The sequence below is a fragment of the Teleopsis dalmanni genome, chromosome 1 (genome assembly GCF_002237135.1).
Source record: "Teleopsis dalmanni isolate 2A chromosome 1, ASM223713v2, whole genome shotgun sequence".
Classification (NCBI taxonomy): Eukaryota; Metazoa; Arthropoda; class Insecta; order Diptera; family Diopsidae; genus Teleopsis; species Teleopsis dalmanni.
In genome coordinates this window covers 17546319-17567959 of record NC_051846.1, presented here as the reverse complement: position 1 = coordinate 17567959, position 21641 = coordinate 17546319, and the positions used below count along the sequence as shown (strand labels likewise).

General features: G+C 30.5%; 1 protein-coding gene across 1 annotated transcript; it reads left to right on the top strand.

Moving 5' to 3' along the window:
- The first annotated feature begins 229 nt into the window (after window positions 1-229).
- On the top strand, window positions 230-12304 carry LOC119672201 (BAI1-associated protein 3). The gene is made up of 11 exons (XM_038083198.1): window positions 230-733; window positions 2141-2360; window positions 4694-4934; window positions 5316-5484; window positions 6401-6698; window positions 7944-8453; window positions 8634-9107; window positions 9793-11182; window positions 11254-11500; window positions 11792-11984; window positions 12040-12304. Exons 1-10 carry the CDS (start codon window positions 394-396, stop codon window positions 11881-11883), a joined length of 3981 nt encoding a protein of 1326 aa, XP_037939126.1. The 5' UTR covers window positions 230-393; the 3' UTR covers window positions 11884-11984; window positions 12040-12304.
- The last annotated feature ends 9337 nt before the right edge of the window (window positions 12305-21641 follow it).

The window sequence follows — 21641 nt, the reverse complement described above, 5'->3', positions numbered from 1 at the left end:
AAATATTATAATATACAAATATTTTTCTTATAGTTGCTGGATAACAGAACAACAGGGAAATACAAGGAAATAATAATTTTAAAATGAATTTGCGAAACATACGAAACTAAAATTCTAAAAACAAATATATATAAAAAATTAGTATAACACCATTTTAAACCATAAATTCCAAATGCTGAAAACTTAGAAGAAAAAATTTTAATTATTTACACCCCTCCAAGTACTAAACTTACGCTGAAGACGTGTACTAGGGAACTAGCAAAGGAAGTCAGTTGAAATACTTGTCCAACTTTAAAGTTAGTTTTTGAACTTTGGATTTTTAAATACTAAAAAAAAGTGCACGGTATAAACTTGAACAAAATAACTCGGATTTATTGAAAATACAAATGCGAAATGAGTTTTCTAAGTTCCATGCAACAATATGTGACAAGTGGGATTTCTAGTCTCGGTTTGGGAAATCGACGTTTCTCGCTTTCTCGCCAAGAATCAAGCGAACTTGAACGTGCTTCTGCTGCAACCGCTACCACTACGACAGCTATTCAGGCCAACAGCGGCACCAATGTAGTTGGAGGTGTTGCACTTGGCACCACAGTTGGCGGTGCTACGCAAACTGGAAATATTTTTGGAAATGCAACTCCCACACCTGCAGCTGGTAGCGCTGGAATCGCTACTACAAGTTTTCCCGCTGGTGGAGTGGTGATCGGAAATCCAAATGCGTCTAATCCGTTACTGGGTGAGTACATTTTGTACAGAATTTTTATGTGAAACAAATTTCATTTCTTTTTTTAAAAAAGAATTTTTCTTTAAAAATGTTCTTGTTCTTTTTTATCCCAACGTTTAACATAAAACAATTTAGCTTATTTAGTATTTACGCGCATTTGTTTCTATTTACTTTTCCCTTTCGAAGCACTAATGAAATTTTAATTGAAAAACTTTTTCCACTTTCCACGAGTTACTTTAATTTTTGATGACTGGCTTTATGAGTACTTCTTCGATATTCCTACTTATACATATTTACACGGAAAACCGTCATTGCCGCCGCTTCTCCTTGCTTCTTGTATTACCTAAGCAAGGCCGTGCATTTCAACGTTTTCGTATTTCCAATATTTCAAGAAAAAACTCCAAACATATAAATTATTTCTATTAGTTCTAAGCTTTCCTATGTATGTATTTATGGATGGATGGATGTGTTTATATATTTATGAATGTATAAATGTCTAGTACATTATATGAAAGAATGTAGAAATGAAATAAAAGTGTGAACCAAGCCAATATTTCAACACGTGGCCTGAATTAACTTAGCGACACATAAATAATTATGACCAGAGGCGATGATGACCAGTGGGAGAACACAAGATAATTGTTGTCTTGGGCCCAACATTAAGGGCGCGCGGAATTATTATAGGTAGATGCAAATTAGTTCATTTTGTGAACCAACATGAACTAAAAAATCAATCTATATATAATAAATCTTAATGTCATCACAAAACTTTTACACCATATTTGTAATACAATTATATACTAATACGGGAACTTAAACATATATATTTCATTGGTTTAGTATCTTATACGTAGGCTCGTTCTTGGTGTACTTTCGTTCAGACATTGCCAAACAATTTATAAACGCTGCTCGGAAGCAAGTCTTTGTATGATGATTTGCTAAAAATTACTTGATGCTGTTAACAGATTAATTATTAGACCTGTACCTTTATATTGAAAAGGTATTACGCAATATGTAAGTTATCTCTTGTTATACTTAGACTAGCCTCTAAAAGCCAAACTAAGTTTTTAAGTAGATCTTTATAAAGTCAACCAAAAAGTTATTATTAAGAGTAAACAATTTATTTATAAGAAAACAATGTAAAGTCTAAAGTGTTTTTATTTTTTTAATCTTTTTACAATATCTTATTATAAAAGTATATCTTTAGTATCTACCAAATGCAATTCATATGGTACTTGGTACTTACAAGAAAGGAGTACTGTACTCCGCAAAACATTTATTTAAAAGTATATTTATATTCATTTTCCCGCATACTTTAAAAATATTTGGATATTTTTAAAATTTTTTTAGAATATTATTCGAGTATAATATTAATATTAATTTGTTAGTTAAATAAAACTTTGTTTTGAAATATTTTAGGGTATCCCAAAGTCGTTCCACCGCAAGGATCTGCGTCAACTAATAATACGCCTACTCGACGTCAGTCACGTGCTTTAGAGTGTTTAGCTCCAATGCGAACTGGATCATTTCGTCAGCGGAATGCAGCGTTACTTCAACAAGATCCACCACCTCGTGCCCCGTTAGCATTTTGCAAACGGCGTTTATCATGGCCTGAGGTTGATCCTCGCTCAAATTCCGGGTGAGTGTTAAATTCTAATATGATATATTTTCATTTGCCAGACTTTAAATAATCTGCATTTGCATTTAAAACGGTAAATTTGAAACAAATAAAATAAAATAAATTTTAATTAAATCAATATAATTAAAAAAACGATAACTCCTAGTAAAAGCAAAGAAATTTATTCTGAGAGAAACTTAAATTTGGTGCTAATTTTGAAAAAATGCTTAATATCATATCATTAGCTTATGTACTTTGATATATATATATTTCAGTGAAATATATGTGTTATTGAAATAAGAATACTGCTAATATTAATTCTATTTTACTTAAATTCACATCAAACGCGAAGAAATGCTCATCATATTACTAATGCCCAACTTTACTTATACCTATATAATAAGTAAAGTACCATATATGGTATATAGTAAATATATGTAGAAAGTGCAGTGGCGGAGCTAGACCAACTTTGGACGTCGGCGAAATCAGAATTGCGAAGCCCCTTTCATTACTGAATAATAAAAGTAAATAATTTACATTCACTAATACGTTTTATTGCTAATCAAATTAAAATAAACATAAATTAAAATAAATGAATTTTCCTATTTTGAGGCTCACTCAATTTTTTTAAGATTATATCATAATTTGCAGCAGCTGCTATTTTCACGCTTTAATTGATAGCATTGCCAATGGAGATAATCCGTTTTGGCTCATCGTACTTCTCAATTAGGTCTCAATTCATTCTAACTTTGAGAAATTACTTTCAGTAGATGCGCTATACAGTCTGGAACTGGGAGCATGATTCTGGTCACTATATAAATATTTGGATATACTTCCTTTGAATTATTTTCTTAAATATACCGGGCGAGTTGCTTTATATCGTTGATTGAGTGTAGTGAGTTCAATTTTAAAAGCAGTAGTTTCTCATATAGTTCAATAGGCCGAATTAAACCTAAAGCATTACAATGCTTTAGAAAGTCTTCGTTTGGTAATCGACTATTTGCGAGGCCCCTGTAGGCCGTGGGCGGTCACTGACGTCGCTGACGTCTAGTGCCGTCATCGAGTAAGTGCATCTAATAACACCAAAAAAAGCAGTATGAACTGAAAGTGCTCGATAACAGCACCGAAAACATGAAATGAATATAAGAAACAATTTCTGTAGAATAGTTTTGTTTATAAAGTTTTAATGTTTAAAGATTATTTATGCATTTTAAAACTATTATGAGAATATTCCGCACTAATAAGCGGAACTGAGGACATTCCTTATAAATACTAAGGACATACCTTAGTGCTAAAAATGATAAAATACTAAGTGCACTTAAATTCTTGTTGATTTTATAAATTTTGTGCTATGTGTACCAGAAACTATATTATTGCATTGCAAAATAGTTTTTGAATTTTTATTGTTGTTTCTTGGTTTCCGGATCTTTTTAAAAACAGCAGTCCAGGTCAACTCAGTGTATACAATACGTGATGAAAACTGTTACAAAGTAGTTGCAAACTAGTTTCAAAAAAAAAGAAATAAAAGTCATTAGATTAAAAATTTATGTTGAAAATCTCTGAATTAGCATTATCAATGTGTAAATAATAACGAAGACTAATGGCATCCGGTAAAATATCTCCAATCTTAAGTGAAGACATCGGCATACCTTAAAATGATAAAAATTGATTGAAATGTTAATAAAATGTCATTTATTACTACTACGTATTTATTCTGACCGTACAATACGCAAAGTTTTCCTTTGACTCAATTTGAATTTTAAGGATTTGGAACTAAATGAAGTGGTACCACTTTTTGTCCTCATAATATTCGTAATTTGTGGTAAAAATATTCATTTTTTAAATCAGAAGTATCTTTTCCATGTGTATTTATTTAATTAGATTATTTTTGCGCACGGAAGTAAGTTGTGTTTCGAACTTAGTTTTCCAGCTTTGATGTGGGAAGTATTAAAACGAATTAACCCTTTTCAATTTGAAGTGGGTTTGGCAGAAAGTTGCAACACACACGTTGTGCGGAGAATACGTCTATTTGTATAAAATAGATGATAGGACGATTATGATTTCCAAAGTGACTGAAAAACAAACACATTTATTTATTTTTCTGAAAACTACAAGAATATCTAAGTGACAAATACACGTAATATTCCTTATGTTTGGTTTGATGATGTGAAAATTGGCAAAGTATCTCGGAATTGGTAGAACATGATGCTTAAGTAAACGTAGTATAGCAAATATAAGAAAGTTTATCAAAAATAAAACGAAATGAATGAGAAAAAGTACTCTAAAGTATAAGCGGAAAATCAAATTTCCTCAATTTTCGTTTTATTGTATTTGTTCTTCTTAATTTTTTCCAGTGTGCAGGAGACTGATGGGTCCTATTTTGAAAACTTTACCTCGTTAGGTTGGAAGCGAGAAAATCGTCGAATGTCAGCAACGCGTGCTGCTGAGGCACGTGCTGAAGCCAACCCGGAAAATGAACGTGATCCACAACCGCCTGAAGAAACAATTGATAAGCAAGAGGAGAAGGAGAAATTATATGTTGAAGTTTTGCATACAATTGCCAATACCGTAGGAGCTCCTGCACCAGGTGGACAGGTAAGTTATTTAAGGATGCTCAACAACAAAAGAAAATATATAAAAAATATTAATTGAACAAATAAAAAGAATACTTAGTTTTGTTGGGTAAAAGTTTAATTATATTAATTTTTTATGTATTGTATTTTTAAATGATGCTAAAAAAATATATAAAATAATAATCGAAAATTATTATATAAATTTTAAGTGTAGTTTATAGAATATTTAAATTATGGGACCTTTTTTTAATAAGGACATAACGAAACTTCGTAGATATTTTAAAATACAAATATTTTGCTCTGTTACTTTGTTTTCCAATTAAATTACTTTAGGAAACATATATATGAACTGTTCTGTTGTACGTTTTTTTTATCTATCGAAATATTTTTTTTGAAATTTCAGTTTGCTCATTACAAAGAAGAAATGTATCTGCATGCGCAACGAGCATTCGGGGTAAGTCCGGACAGGCATTATCGACTTTTACACGCCGCTGCTGAGGATAAACAAAAGATAATTGTACTATCGGTAGTTGTGATCGAAGCAGACGGACTTGAAGCTAAAGATGCTAATGGTAAGATTTCTATGACTATAGTCCATTTCTTTAGTAATCTCTCTAATAGTAACTATGCTATTACAAAGTACAATCTGATTAATTTTCCACCTTTCTTATCATATATGGATATAGTCATAAAACATTTATGGATAAAGAATATGCAAGCGTTTGTGTCAGTCCTTGTAGATGTGACACGATATCATTGCCGAAGGCTGATATGAAATTCAGACATACTTTTGTTTCTAACATACAGTTTCACACAAACTCTTTAATCCAATATATTGTACTCAAAAATATCAAATACACTAATGTATGTCTAAACATTGCAGCTCTATGATAGCCAACTCATACGTTACTGATAGTGCAATCAGCACACAAAAAAACCGCGACTCGATTAACAAGATACAAAGTGTGTAATTCTAAAATCTTATCTTGTCTTTTTGATCCCATCTCGTATATATTTCTATGTTAGAATAAAAATAAGAATTATTAATATAAATATTAATTAAATCAAATTAATTTAAATTTCAGCGGTGTGCTATAAAGCATTAATGATAAAAATGGTTATGGTTTGTAACCAATGAATATAAAATCTATTGCAATACAAAAGTTTTTAAACTTGGTATTGGATAATTTAAAAAGTTTTTAAGCCAAAGTGCCAGCTTATATCATCAAAAGAATGATATAATAGAAAATAAAAAAAATAAAAACGTGTTTGCTAACTGCATTAATAGCACTTAATAAAAATGCAGAAAACAATCTTTCAGTGGAATAATTTTGCAGAATAATTACATATCTACGTTAAAAATGAAAGGATTTGCCCAATATTTAACTACCTTAATTCTTTATATAGATCCATTATTGATGTCTTTTCATTTTTTCCGTTTTGTTTTATGTATTTTAATTTTAAACATGCTTCAATTTTAAATTTCAGGCTTTTCCGATCCCTATTGTATGTTAGGGATTCAACCAGATGGGGGTCCACCTGTTTCTCCACTGCCTTTACCCCCCACACCACGTGCACTTTCTGCTGACGTGAATACTTTTGATAATGCAAATACTGATTCACCTCCCCATCGAAAACACAGCTTTCGCTTAAGCTTCAAGCGACGTGAGGCTGGCCGTCGTGAGCAGAGAGACTCGTTGGGTGGTCCAGTACCAGCAAAATTTATACGTGCGACTTCAATCAAACCACACACACTAAGCCCCAAGTGGAATGAGAAATTTAAATTGTAAGTACTTCAAAAGTATGTCGAAAGTGCAAATAAATGTGTCAATGCCATTATATGCACGTTTAAGACTTTCAAGTAATTTGAACTTTTTGTTTTTGCCCAAAAAAATTGAAAGAGTAAAAATCTTTGTAAATTTTTTTTAATTTAAAACTGAAGCCATAAGTTCTTATATACAAAAATCGATTCGAATAATTTGGAAAATTTGCAACAATGAAATGAGATTTATACACATTCGTATAGGTAAAGAAAATTAATACAACGAAAACAAATTTCATCCAGTTTTTCCAGTTAAAATCTTTAACACTTGATAGCCTTTAGGAGTCAAGACAACGTTCGCGTTCGCACATGTTGAAGTTAAACAAACAATTCTTCGTAATTCTACTCAAGTCCGTTCAGGCAAACAATTGGGTGTTGTCACAGTAGAGATAAACTGTCGACTGTCTACTTCATCCAATTTCACAACAACTGTCATACATACATTCACTTCAGTTTTATTACATCCAGCAACTTTTTGTTTTGCTGCTATGTACGTATTTTGAGTTCGTTGAGATACTTCTATACATCTAAGTTCATCAAAATGTACATCAAAATTTTATTGATTAATTAGATGAACTTCACTTGATTGCGCCTTAATCCACCACTTTGCTTAGATCAGTCTCGAATCCAAAGTTTATAATATTTTCTCATTCTATAAATTTTATTAACTAATAAAATATTAGTATAGGTAAGTTTTGACAGATAAGGAATGGGTATATGTTAGGTGATCACAGGAATAAAAGTTTTTTATTATAAATGTGTGATGGTAACTAATATTCATTTACCATCACTTGACATCACTTAGTTAACTGTAACATAGAATAATCAAAAACTATATAGTAATGCACTTATTATTAGCCGCTTTAAACTATATAGTATGTGTTGGGGCTTCAAGCATTTTTGAAGCCACTGCGAAACAAAACAATGTATGAGAACACAAAAATTAAAACAACCGAATCACGTCGGGGTCACCAAATGCAGTGGCTTCAAAAACGCTTGAAGCCCCAACATTTGGTGACCCCGACGTGATTCGGTTGTTTTCATTTTTGTGTTCACATACATTGTTTTGTTTCGCAGTGGCTTCAAAAATGCTTGAAGCCCCAACAATATGGTATTAATATTTATGTATATATACATCAATAGATATATTTTTTATTTTTTAAGAATAGTTTTGGTACTACTTTTAATTTCCAATTGTTTTTTATGCAGTGATATTGATGATATTCATACAGACACATTTCATTTGGATATTTGGGATCATGATGATGAAAGCTGCGTTATGGATGCAGTATCTCGCTTGAATGAAGTGCGGGGTGTACGTGGTTTAGGTCGATTTTTCAAGCAAGTTTGTCAATCTGCTAGACAAGGTTCACAGGACGATTTTCTTGGTAGTGTAAATATACCAATTGCTGATATACCATCGACTGGAATGGAATGTTGGTTTAAACTGGAAGCACGTAGTCATCGTAGTACTGTACAAGGACGTATACGTTTGAAGCTTTGGCTGTCAACACGAGAAGATCACGGAACTTCCGAAGAGGATAGTGAGATTGAAATCACTAAAATTGAAAAACTACATGCAGTATTTATGCAGCATGAGGTGTCCACATATGAGCCATCATGGACATGGACAGGAGATTTGCCTGGACCAGCTTTAACAATATTACACCAATTAGCTGTACAAGCTGACCTATCTGATTTACACTGCGCTATGGCTAGGTAAGACAGTTATATTATATGTTCGATAAAACTCTATCATAAAATTGTGTTATGGGATATATCATTGATGTCACATACGTATATGGCGCTAAATTAGACTTTACATATACATATATTTTAAACAAATATGACTCCTTTTTTATTAGTAAGTTTCAAGAGATATTATTTTTCTTAATTTAGATTTGTAGCTGCTGTTAAGCTTAATCGGACTACACCATTGGATCCAAAATTTGTACATCGACTTTTAGGGGATGTTGAAAAACATTGGAATCATCCAAATCAAGAAGCTCTTACACGTGACTTGGAGCAGTGGTTGGCTGAAGCGATGACCGGATTTGTAGAACGGTCTCTCAATCAAATTCGAAGACATAGAGACATTTTTCCCGCACTTAATCCACCATCTTTGATACGTCTGGAATTCTTGCTACGTTGTTTGGGCTTATTAGGATCAATGAGGGCTTTCCGTGCTGTTTGTCCTTTTAATAAAGGTGTTCGAGGTGAAGTTGTAAACGCATTACGTAAGGGCTCTGTAATGTGGGGACAAAATGTGTTACGTGAATCACAATGCTTACCAAATCCCTTGGCGAATTTCGTTACAACTGTTACAGCAGATATACAGTTGGGACAATCTTACTACCACGCTTTGTTCGATAAGTAAGTATGAACGTATTTCTTCAAAAAGTTAATATCTGATATGTGTTTTCCAATAAATTAAGTTTATATAATGTTTTTTTGGTTAAACATAGTTACTCGTTTCGATTGTATATTATGACTAGGATATCGTGATTAGATTAATAATAATACTATTTTTTATATTAATACATAAGTTTTGTATATGGATTCTAAAGTAGACAGGTCTTTTTAAAAGTAGTTTTTGTACTGAAGCCATTACATGCGATAACGCACATTCCTCAAAGTTGTATTGCCAAAATTTTATAATATTTTGAGAGTAGAAATAGATATATAGTTAAAGTTTATTTTATTCCAACTAAAGTAAGAATAAGTGTTTCTAAATAATTTTTGAATCAATTGAAATTTTATATAAATTTAAAGAACTAAATTCGTAACTTTTAATTTTTTATTAAACCATAATTTTTATAGGTATGTTATTCAGTAGGTTAGGTTATACCGGCGCTCCCTAGGGGATCCACTTAGGCCTACTGGAAAATTGTGTTACCATGCAGTGAATAAAATTCAGGGTTGTTAATCAGTATTATTGAAATATTTCCTCTTTCTTTAAATTTTGATAAGTCTATTTTATTTGTATTACATTTATCTATTTAATTAGTAAGTATTAATTAGTACTCTTTAATTGAATTTGAAACGTATTTTAATTTAGCACAAACGGCATCCAATATTTTTCCATAATATATAAGCAGTATGATGCAATGGTGGGAGAAGAAGTGTACACGCGCATGGCTTCTGGCCAAGTGCCGGGCATAAGAATGAATTTATCTCAATATGCTATTCAGGAAGGAGAAAGTGAACTTATAGATATTAAACCGTTTGAACTGTTTCTTGCGTTGCAAGAGTTTTGTCAATTGAAGCGGCACCTTTCGGTACAGCCGCAACCACCTGAGAATCCATTATCATTAGCTAACTGTCATGAATGGTTTATACCAACGCTTGAACGATGGATGATGATTAGCAAAGTGAAAGCGTTGCAACGAATACGAGCCGCCATACGCATGGACGCTATTTGTGAAGGTGAGCGTGTTGTGAGGTATAGTTCTTCGTCGGTAGATACAGCATCCACTCTATTGAATATTAAGGAATTCTGGAAAGTAATAAGTTGGCCTGAAGAAGAAACAGCAATAATGTTAGAGTCGCAGCTTATTGATGTTGTCTGTTCAGCTGCTATGCACTATTGCGATCTTGTTCATACATCACTCGCTGATGGTGGTTATTATGAGCAACAGGGTCCATTTCGTTGTTCTGATGATATGTGTGTAACAGTTAATAACTTGGAGTATGTGCGACGTACATTAGCGGATTTTCGTTCAGATGAACAGCCATTGGAGGAAGCAGCTGATAATTTACTAGAATCTAGCTTGACACATATGGAAAATCGATGTGAACGTATATTATCAAAGTTGGCACCTTTAATGCAGATGTCCCTGCAAAAAGCAGTGTTTCATTTAGCATGGTCACCAGATTCATTGCCAGCAAATCAGGCTATTGTGCCATTGTTGGAGTATTTAGATTGCCATCTTGCAGCGCTCAATAGTGCATTGCTAACAAAAAACTTTAACCGTTCTTTACGATTTATTTGGAAGACTGTGCTTTGTGAAATGTCACGCCAAATGGAAACTGGTGACGAAAGTGATAAGCCATCAAACTTTCACAAACGTTTATATGAGGCGATGCAACTATTAGTTGATTTTTTCCATGCGGAAGGACAAGGCTTATCGCTAGAGTGTTTACACACAGACGACTTTTGGCGTATTGAGCAACGTCTTCAATTTCATAAAACTGAAACAGAACGGCTAATGGATATGTTTTATTTAAATCGTTTGAGAGAGCAGTTAGTCTCTGTAACACCAGGACCGTATGGGTCGCTTACTGTACGAGCATATTTCAACCATGATTCACTTTGCGTTGAAGTGTTACATGGAAGAGATATTGTACCATTGGATCCGAATGGATTTAGTGATCCATTTGTTATAATTGAACTATTGCCTAGAAGGATTTTTATGCATTGCATCGAACAACAGACAAACGTGCACAAGGTAAGGACCAATTTACCAATAAATACCAATTTTAATAAGCGCTCCAATAAATATTCTTTTCCTAACTTTAGAAAACTTTAAATCCAATTTTCGATGAATGTTTTGAGTTCTCTGTCAGCCTGGAGCAGTGCTTAACCGAAGGTGCTATGATTTGCTTTACTGTAATGGATCACGACGTACTCACTGCAAACGATTTCGGTGGGGAGGCATATTTGGCTTTAGGTACAATACCAGGCGTTGCTGACTATAACACCAGTGTAGAAAATTTTCACGGGCTGAAACAAATAGAGTTACCCCTTATGCAACAACGAGACAAGAGTAAGTATATAAAAAAATTAATTTAATTGCACTCAAGTTATTTCGAGAACAAACCTATGCACTTATACTCAAGTGCATAAAACTGTTCCTAATTATATTCATATTCGAATGTTTTGAATAGTAGAACTTAAGACCGTAATATAATGTTTTGACAAAATAAATGTATGAATCCTAAGTTTTTTTTGGTTTGTCGAATTGCTCAAATATCTAATAATTCAAATAATATGATTACCACTAATATTACATATAAGATTCTTATGTGACACAAAATTTTTTTTGTTTTCGTCGTAGATGATCCAATTCTACAAATTTTGGAGTTGCGAGTCAATGATAAGCAAGCCCAAGATTTTGTGCGTAAGCAAAAATCTCGGTTTATAAGTTAAAAAGCCTGCAAGAAACAGAATCATTTAAAAACGTGTTTGGTTGGAGTAGTAAAGGAGCTCTAACAGAAATACATGAATGTACTTGTGGCGATGATGGTATTGTAAGTCTTATCTAACAATTATTGATTTTATAACAAAAAATTTATTTTTGGATAGATTTTATCAAAAATTGAGTTTAAGTTAAGTGGAACCTCAAATAAGCAAAATTTCGGCAACCAACCAATAACCACAATGATTGATGCTGATATTAAATTTGATGATAATATCACGAATATCCTCATATTATTAGAAGGAACTGTTGTACACCGTGACGTATGAGTTATATTGTATTAATGTACTAATAAGAATGCGATACCTTCAGAATTAAGTTAAAAATTGAAAGTATTTGACATATAAAAATATTTTTTACATAACGAAAACGTGCAAATCTAATTTTTAACTCCATTTGCATGTCTACTCTCTCTAACGAATTTTAAGTAAAGAATAACTATATTGTATTTTAAATAAAGGGAAGAGTTAAAGGACCTTTAAGGTACTAAAATTCAAAGGTGAGAGAAGTAAACAATTTAAGTATGAATTATTAGGGAAATTTGTTTTTCGCTTTTGAAATTACTAATAAAGGTAAATAAGCGCATTAAATGAAAATTAAGAATATATAATCATATATTCATTTAAAATATAAGGATCATAAATGTTCAGTAATTGTTGTCAATTGAAAACTACATATTTATATACAAGTAATTAGTTTTTTAAAAGCTTACGAATATTATAATTAGGTAAGTTTTAGTTTGTACTGTGTATCTCTGTGAAATTATATATACATACTATATACAAAAAAATACTAAACATATGAAAATCCATCCCACTGTGGGAACAAATTCAATCAAAATATGTAACTTAGAGCTTCTATATTTGTGTTTTTTAAATAACCTAACCTACCCACTATTATCCTTAAAGAGATTTTATTAAAATAAGTATCTCCCACCTCATCCATTTAGGTAGCCTTCTTCCATCTCTCTTCTTTACATCACCTTATATTTCTACAAGAAACTGTATGCTTTACATCTGAAATTGTTTTTTATTTAGAAAAATCCTTTTAAAGGCTGTCTCAATTGTGACTTTTTGTATATTTGTACTTTAAAAATTTAGTATCCTAGTATCTTAAGTAAAAAGTAACCTTTTATACCTATCAAAATGCTGCTTTTCTACAGTATAATCAATCAATTATATATTGTATCTTATATTAACCGTATTGGGTGTATGTAAGTGAAACAATTTTAGTAAGCAAATCAATTTATAAATCAATGTGTATTTTGAAATGTGAATTAAGATAAAATGTTAAATGTTAAGTACCTATTATATTGTTGAACTCGTATTTTGTAAAAATACGTCATATGTTTATATATGTAAGTCATATGTTTATATATGTATACGTTTTTTTAAGAGGACTTCTTATTTTAATAATTTCTTTATTTTATTTATTTACAAGTTGAAAAAAAAATTCGTTTGGAATAAACAAATTTTCCAATATTCCTTTATGAATTCGAAATATTATTTAATAATACGTTGAACTTGATATTGACTTATCACAATAAAAATAGTATCACTGTATTTTGAAGTAGGCGTTCACACTGACATTTCGATTTATTACAACAAACGAAAGGTATGACATTGTTTTTGTTCCTTCTAATTTTTATAATTATATATAGTTATATCTGAAACAAAGCAATTATGTAGTTCTGTTGAACTATGTATTGTGAAATTCAAATACAAACATGTGTTTAAATTGTAATAAATATAGAATGACGGTTTGACTGCAATATCAATAGCATTACATTTATCACAATAAACGCTTCAGTTAATAAGTAATATAAGATTCAAGACAATGATAAAAGAGTTGAAAATTTGTAAATTTTTTTATGAATTAACAGAAATATTTAACAGTAAAATAAAAATGCAAAAAATCAAAATTAACAGCTTAATCTACTTATATAGCAATATCAGACTTTTAAAATTAAATACTGAGATACATTAATAATATTGAATAACAAAAAACAAACCCACCAAAATACAGTCCAAATGAGCAGAAAATAAATTAAAAAAGCAAAACTTAAAACTAAAATGTGTACTATAGAGGTCTGCATAACTACATTTGAAATCACAATGAAAATGGCTCAAATGAGACTATAGCTCCAAAATAAAAAAAAAATACACAAACATATTTAAAAATTATAGAACAGAACATTGAAATACTTCCAGAGAAATTAAACAAAGACTACTTAATAATTAAATGTACTATACTCATTATTGTTAAGGATAATAAGTGTAGTATGCATACATGCATACACTTCTACAGTGTACTCATAACTCCCTAAGATGTTAGAATATTATTACAAAACATTCAAAAACTAATAAATTATAAGCACAGCCTATTATAATAAAAAATATAATTAATAGAATTATAAATACACTATGAATTATAAATAAGAAAGAGAACATTAGTCAAAGTATCAGATCTAGCAAAGATTTATTTTACTACTTAAGGACCATTGCTGCAACAAAAATAACAACAGTAGAATAAAAAAATTCTCAGAATTATTTACAAAAGCATCTAAATCAGAGGTTCAAATTGATTTCTTTTATGTTTCAATGAAACAAAATTACAAAAAAAAACAAAAGTAAGACTATATGCCAGTATAAAGAATAATCAATAGTTGTTTTTTTTTTTAAAGAAAGCAACAATGACATATGATATACACATTAGTTATACATTACATCAGCAGCTTAAATAAAATCAACCCATGCCTATGTATATACACTAATATAAAAAAAATTCAGAATTGCTATTGAACAGCACTAAAAACGTCTAAACCAGCTATCCAAAACAATATTATAAAAACGGCACTAAAATAAGCAAAACTGCTAGCTAACTGCACGAAAAATGCTTAAACATGAATAATGCCAGTACCAGAAATAATGGTAGATCTAGAAAAGTTTAGGTTAAGGCTTAAAAATTTCTGTAAAGCACATATGTTTAAAAATAAGGTAAATTTTTTAGAATTGCAAGTTAACAGCACTGAAAACAGGGAACAAATGAATAAAATAACAAAAAATTTCTGCAGAAAAGTCAAAATATATAATCCTCAAAGAAAGGATTAACATTGACATTTGATTTGGTGCCATGTTAATTTCGGTTACGTTTCATTTATTTTATTTTGTTTTTGACATTGATCACCCACGTTTGTGACGTTTATTACGTTTGTGCTGCTGTTTTTGTTTAGTCTGTTCTTGTATATTTAGAAGATCTACATTTTTCATATGTTACTTCCCATTACCATAATTAATAATTAATATAAAATAAAACTAATAAAAACAAAATACTACACAAGAATAACAGAATATCAATAATAAGCACAATGCGGACATCCACATTTAAATACCAAATTTACTTCATTCTTCAATATTTGATTTTTACAATAATTATTATTATTAACTACAATTACTAAGTGAGATATTTTTTTATATCTTATTTTTTAGTGTCAGGAAAGTTTTTAACAATAATAGTTAAAGCATATATTTCGGCTATGTTTTTAAATGCAGACCTCTCGTATACGACAAACATATATATCTGAAAAAGCAAATAAACAAAATGCATCCTATTTAAAAGGCAAGGTCCCACTAGCTGGCTGAAGGGGTAGAAAAGTCATGTTTAATGGAATAAATATTTGAAGAGGTATTATTTCGGGTTATAAATTTTGGTTATCTAAAATATTAAAAACGCACACATATTCAATTGTTTTTAATCTAACCAATACTAAATTAAACAAATGACCTTCGTTCAAATATATAAACAAAAATATATCATAAAAGATTTTTAAGATTATAGAGTTGAACCCGAACAAAAGCATTTCTACCGCAACATGCCTCAGCCGGTGGGGATTGGCTCAAACAATCCCTCCTACATAAGAACTATGAATGACAGATTCAGTCGAAATAAGCTTAAAAAAAATATAAAATTAAAATATTTTTATTATATTTAAATTAACTTTACAAAAATGTTCTATTGTAGTTTTAATGTATTTTTAAATTGTTGATTAGAAGAATAAATATATATAAGTGTATGTAAATGTAACAAGTTAAGTAACTAAGCAAATTAAGAGGGTATTTTACCACCAAACAAGTAACACAGAACTCCGGAACCAAATTTACTAAAACTATTTTGCAACAAAACCGCGCATATCTTTTTGAACAAGTTTATCATACAATTACTGATGAAATTTTTACGTCTACTATATTTTACAAAACTACTATTTATTAATATATTGTATTTCAATTAAATTATTTTTATACAATGTAACAGTTCAAAAATTTATTTGTTATACATTTAAAATTGCAAAAAAATTAATCGCTTTTGAGATGTCACTTCACAATTTTAGCGATCCGAAAGATTATATTGTACTACTTTATCGATAAGTGATCTATTCTTAATTAAACGTATAAGAATAAATGTGAAATATTAATGCTAAATGAAAATTGTATTTTTTATAATAATTCAAAAGCTTAATTTTCAATATATCTAGCACTTTGTATTGTACATACTTTTCTACTCTAAACTTACAGAAATAAAAGCAGATGTGTCGAAATGAGGCGTCCTGGTATCAATAATTCTAAAATTTCTATATTCACTATTGATGCGGCACTGCTTTCCTTTGGTCTAAATAAGAACTCACGCATTAACTAAAACTCCTATTCTCTAACTTGCTGTTAATAACGTTTTTGGCTAGGTAATTACTGAATGCATTACTGAATGGACCAGTAATAAAAAATAGTATTGTTATGATCTATCATTTTCGAAACAACATATTGAGACTCATAATACAGGCATCACGATAAAGGTTTCCGCTTTAATCAATACATGGATGGCTAACATTGCTGAGGACAAATTAAGATGGTATCTGCTAACATTAATATACTTCCGTTATTTAGTTGACTAAAATTAGCGGTATAAGTGGTTAGCTATATAACTATAGTGAAGACATTATTCAACAATACGAAATCTGTATGGTAAGGTTTTTCATTTTAAACAAACCGTACTTTCTCAAATACGAATTAAATACATAAAATCCGCCAGAGCCCAAAATTTGTTTTTCTCCATTTTCACTAATATTTGGGATCAACCGCCAAAAAAATTATTAAAAGGAATTTTGCCAGTTTGAGCAGCTAAAATTTTAAGATAATATTTTAAAGTATCATTATACATAAAAAAATTATTTGCGCCATAAGTCACACACCTCGTGGGTGAATTTATTAACGAATCTGTTACAAGGATAAGTTGTCTCTTGAATACTGAAAATAATGTAAATTTTTAGGTGACATGCAAAAAGAAAAGCTTTCACTGTTGTGAAAATAAGATAAGATAAAAATAAAATAGGAAGAAGTAAAATCCTGTGCATTTGTTTAAAGAATTTTACATATTCTCACATTGAATGAGACATCGAAACCCAAGTACACCAAATCTGCTCTTGATCCGCATAAAGGAAGGAATCGATTTAGCCAGATTTAATGAATTGCTTGTCTGTATGCCAACAATTTTTCGTAACAAAACTAATCGTTTTTATCGAGAGTTTTTTTTGGAAGTGTAGGAATGAAGTTTAATTGAAATCTGAATAACTAATCTGAAATTTGAATATAAATTTTAAAAAATAGTAAGTAAATTGTAAGTACTTGATTGGTTATCCTTTAAGCCTTTATTAAGCATTGTATAAGAACAAAAGGAGTGAAATCTGTACGTACTCGTATTTCGCCTGGATTCTGTATGTATTTCGCCTGCATTCTCGCCTGGCCAATATTGCAATGGTAGAGAAACAAATAGTCGCAAGATTACCCGGTCGACCGCCGAATAAATGGCGTGAATGCTGGACTCTACAGAAACATGATAATGTGATATGTCATAATTTTACACAAATATATTCAATAAATTGTTGTAACAAAACAGGATTTAATCCTATATTAAAGAACAAAGCAATTGACAAGTCTTGATTGTCACCTATCCAATAACGATAAGGGGTATCGTTATTGGGTAGGTTTTCAAATCGGATAAGAATTTTATTTAATAATTATTGTTGAAGTTGTTGGTCAGAAATATAAAAAAAATATTATACTTATCTGTTTTGTCACTTTTTGGATCTCGCGAGAAACATCTGTTATTATAGATTCTTAGTTCCTTAATTTTTTATTCCATATTCGGAATGTTTTCAGAATATCTTATTCCAGAATATAATGTCTATATCCAAACTTTGTACAGTCTACGAGTCTTTTTTATTTTTCCAATTGTACGGTCCACCTGAAATTTTTTTTTTAAATGGATTGCTATCGACATCTAACTATCATTTTTTTGTTTAAGTAGTATTAGACTCCAATTTTAATTAAAGAATAAACCTTCGCTCTTCATAGGGAAGTCAAATTTTTTAATATATAGCTTAAGAAGAAGTATAGGCTACCTTATTAAATTATTTAATTTTTAAATCTTAATTTGTTATTTAAATAAAATACAAATAATCTAATCTTTTAATAACAAATGTCTACGGATCATCTTTAAATTATTCTGATCTAATATAATTAGCAACGAAGCGCTCTGGTAACTCTGTAGTCAAAAAGAAATTTAATACTGTATAATTAGAAGATGCTGGAGAAGGAAAAAAATCTAATACTGGTCTGATAAAACATGCAATCTAGTAAAGATTTTTAAACAAGCGTCTTACAAGCACATCTTCATAATCGCTTAGAACTACACTTCGGGATGTATTTCACCCTTATCTACAGTCTCAATTTATTAATTATTTCTGTTCTATCTCTTGCTAATATTTCAGTTTCTTAAGTTCTTAAGACTTTATCGATAAAATTGTGCGTGGTTGGGGTTTGTATTTGATATGCACTACACTCTTTCCCAACATTTTTATCTGGGATCGAGTAACGTCAGTTTTTACCATAAAAGTTCTATGTATTTTTAAAAAACGTTTCTATTGGAAATCATGACAATTACTTGATACGAAGAATATGACTAAACAAAAGTTCTCTTCTTTTAAGTGACAGTTACATAATGTCATCAACATAAAAGCAACAATTGTCACAAATACCACATACGTCGCTGTCACACACTTATAGTGATGTTATTTTATATAGCTTTATTGTATTTAATTAATAGAATGCGACATCGTTTAAGCTGTAGAGATTTTCATGCCATCCGGAAAAGCAGATACTCATACTGTGATTGCAAAAGATAGAAGTGCAAGCAAGTGGCGTGCCTTATTTTCACCTCTGTATTTTTCACACCCACCTTGCAGGAAGTATTCACATCCCATTCCAGTTGCTCAAAAAGAAATAAAAGTATTCAGATGAATCGTGATGTTGTTTACGCCAACAATGAGACATAAAGCAAAAGCGAAGCAATCTAAATAAAGCACACTTGTGCTTCATATGTGTCACAGTTACAATGGCAATTACATCAACAATAGCAACGGCAAGAAGAACAACAGTGGAATAATAAGCAGAGCAGATAGCTTTGTATGTTTTCCCACATGTCATAGATAGTTACGTACCTTTGTTCTTGTATTTATTTATATGTTTCTAATTTTTTAGTGTGACGACAATAACGACATCCCTATCTAACTATGATACTATGGTTATTGGTACATTTTTATAGTGCAATAGAACACAATTTTCCGTTTTCCTGACAAAAGCAGTTTTATTATTGATTATTGAAAGAATGAGTAACTAAAGATATCAATTGAGAATTAAAGATAATTTCAAAGATAAGAGGAAGTAAAAGATCAAAAGAAATAAGTAGATGTGCTAAAGAAACGTATCACCACTCTAGAAAATATATTGGAAAACTTTTACATCATTATCATTTTAGAGTCTGACTTGACGACCTAAAAACGAAATGTAATGCGAGCATTCAATTCAATTTATGTACACTGCAAGGTCCAGATTATGTATATTCCTTGTTGAAAATAAGATTGGTGATAATTCATACACATACTTTACACAATATATTTACTAATGAGATGGAATTTCAGCCTTAACAGGTGTCATCTATTACACATCGATATGACTGAGGACATCCCTGTTACTTTCAAGCATATAGAAAAAAAATTAAGGATTATATTAGATCACTACTAACTAGAGGATAACTCATGTTTCGCTAACGTAACTCTAACGAGATTGCTGCAATAGGTAACAATAAAAAAACAATGTAATAAGATCTGATCATTTGATTTGAAATTCTATATGGACTATATCATATCATTATTATACCAATTAAGATTATCATCTGCACTATTGCAACGGATATAAGATTTGCCTTACTTTAAAATACTTTCTCATGTTTAAATAATTCATTTTGAAATGAAAAATTATATAGGTATATGCAATTATTAATTTTGCTGGTAAGTTCACTATTTGAAAAAGATTAATTATAGTACATTTTTTGAAAGTACTTAAATTAACATGTATTATCGACAATTTTTAACTAAATATATTGTTCTTTGGTCAAAGGGGGCTAACACAAAGCTCCTAGGAGCAAGATCACATTTTATTTTAAAATGCTAATGCAATTCTTACAGTTCTCAATCCAAGTCGTACCTTTCTCTATATTAGAACACTTTCAGTATAGCTTTCAAACACAGTCACGATTATAAATGATTTGTGGTTTGATTAAAACAACTGTTAGACAATAAAAAACCGAAAATTCTTCTGTGCAGTTCGTTGGCTTATTGAAATCGTAAAGGGGCGCGATGTTATTGCGTCGTTACTTTAATGGTGATGTATTTCGACCAGTAGTTTGTACAGAAGTTGTCACGACTAAGAGAAGATATAATACAACAATCATTTTCTATGCCTTAAAGACTTTGTGCTGAGGTTTGTTTCTTCATTGACCTGGAAGAAATAATGAAAGTGCATTCGTGGAGTTTTTTTTTATCTGATAGATCAAAGAAATATAATACCTACACAAAACTAACAATTATTTGTTTAACTCGCCTTTTCAAGGCCCTCTTGAGGACATCACGATAAGTAATGGATATATCCTAGCTTGAGTGTTTATAGTTGTAGATTATCAGAATGTAATCTAACCTTTATAGTTTTCAAACAGCTTGTTTTTGACATAATGGCATTATTGTTCTTTTTTTAACATTTTATTCAATCTGTGAGTACGTAGTAATTGCTATACATAATTAAACAAAGTTGAAAACATTTTTTTATTTGCTGTCAAACTATATAGACATATAAAATAATAGAAACGTTGAATACAATAGTCGATTTCAATAAAATCTATCGCGAAGTCGCACTGCACCTGATATCGACGTCGGAGACACAAAATTGTACTGTATTTTATATTGAAGAAAAATATTAAAATTTAAAGAAGAAAAAACGTAAATGAAGGAGAGGCTGCTTAATAACAAAAAATAACTCTCATTGGTACGATTCTGATATCTCGGGTATCCTGCTTATATAACTAATATTAGTAGGGACTTTCGACTTCAGTAATTTTTTCTATATTACGCTATAGACCAATATAGTTAAGTATATTATATTGGACTATTGGAGATATCGGATCATCCGGTGCGTCTACTACTTGTTACTTATCGTTTGTGTAATCAATGTAAAAATTATCGTTTGTGTAATCAATGTAAAAATTGCATAAATGCAGCGTATGTTTTTTTTTTAATAGTATGATCAATGTTAAAAGCTTAAATTTT

Coding starts and splice junctions, on each gene's coding strand:
- LOC119672201 (XM_038083198.1), top strand. CDS start 394: ATGAGTTTTCTAAGTTCCATGCAACAATATGTGACAAGTGGGATTTCT. Junction 6,699..7,943: donor TGGAATGAGAAATTTAAATT/GTAAGTACTTCA, acceptor TTTTTTATGCAG/TGATATTGATGATATTCATA. Junction 8,454..8,633: donor TTACACTGCGCTATGGCTAG/GTAAGACAGTTA, acceptor TTCTTAATTTAG/ATTTGTAGCTGCTGTTAAGC.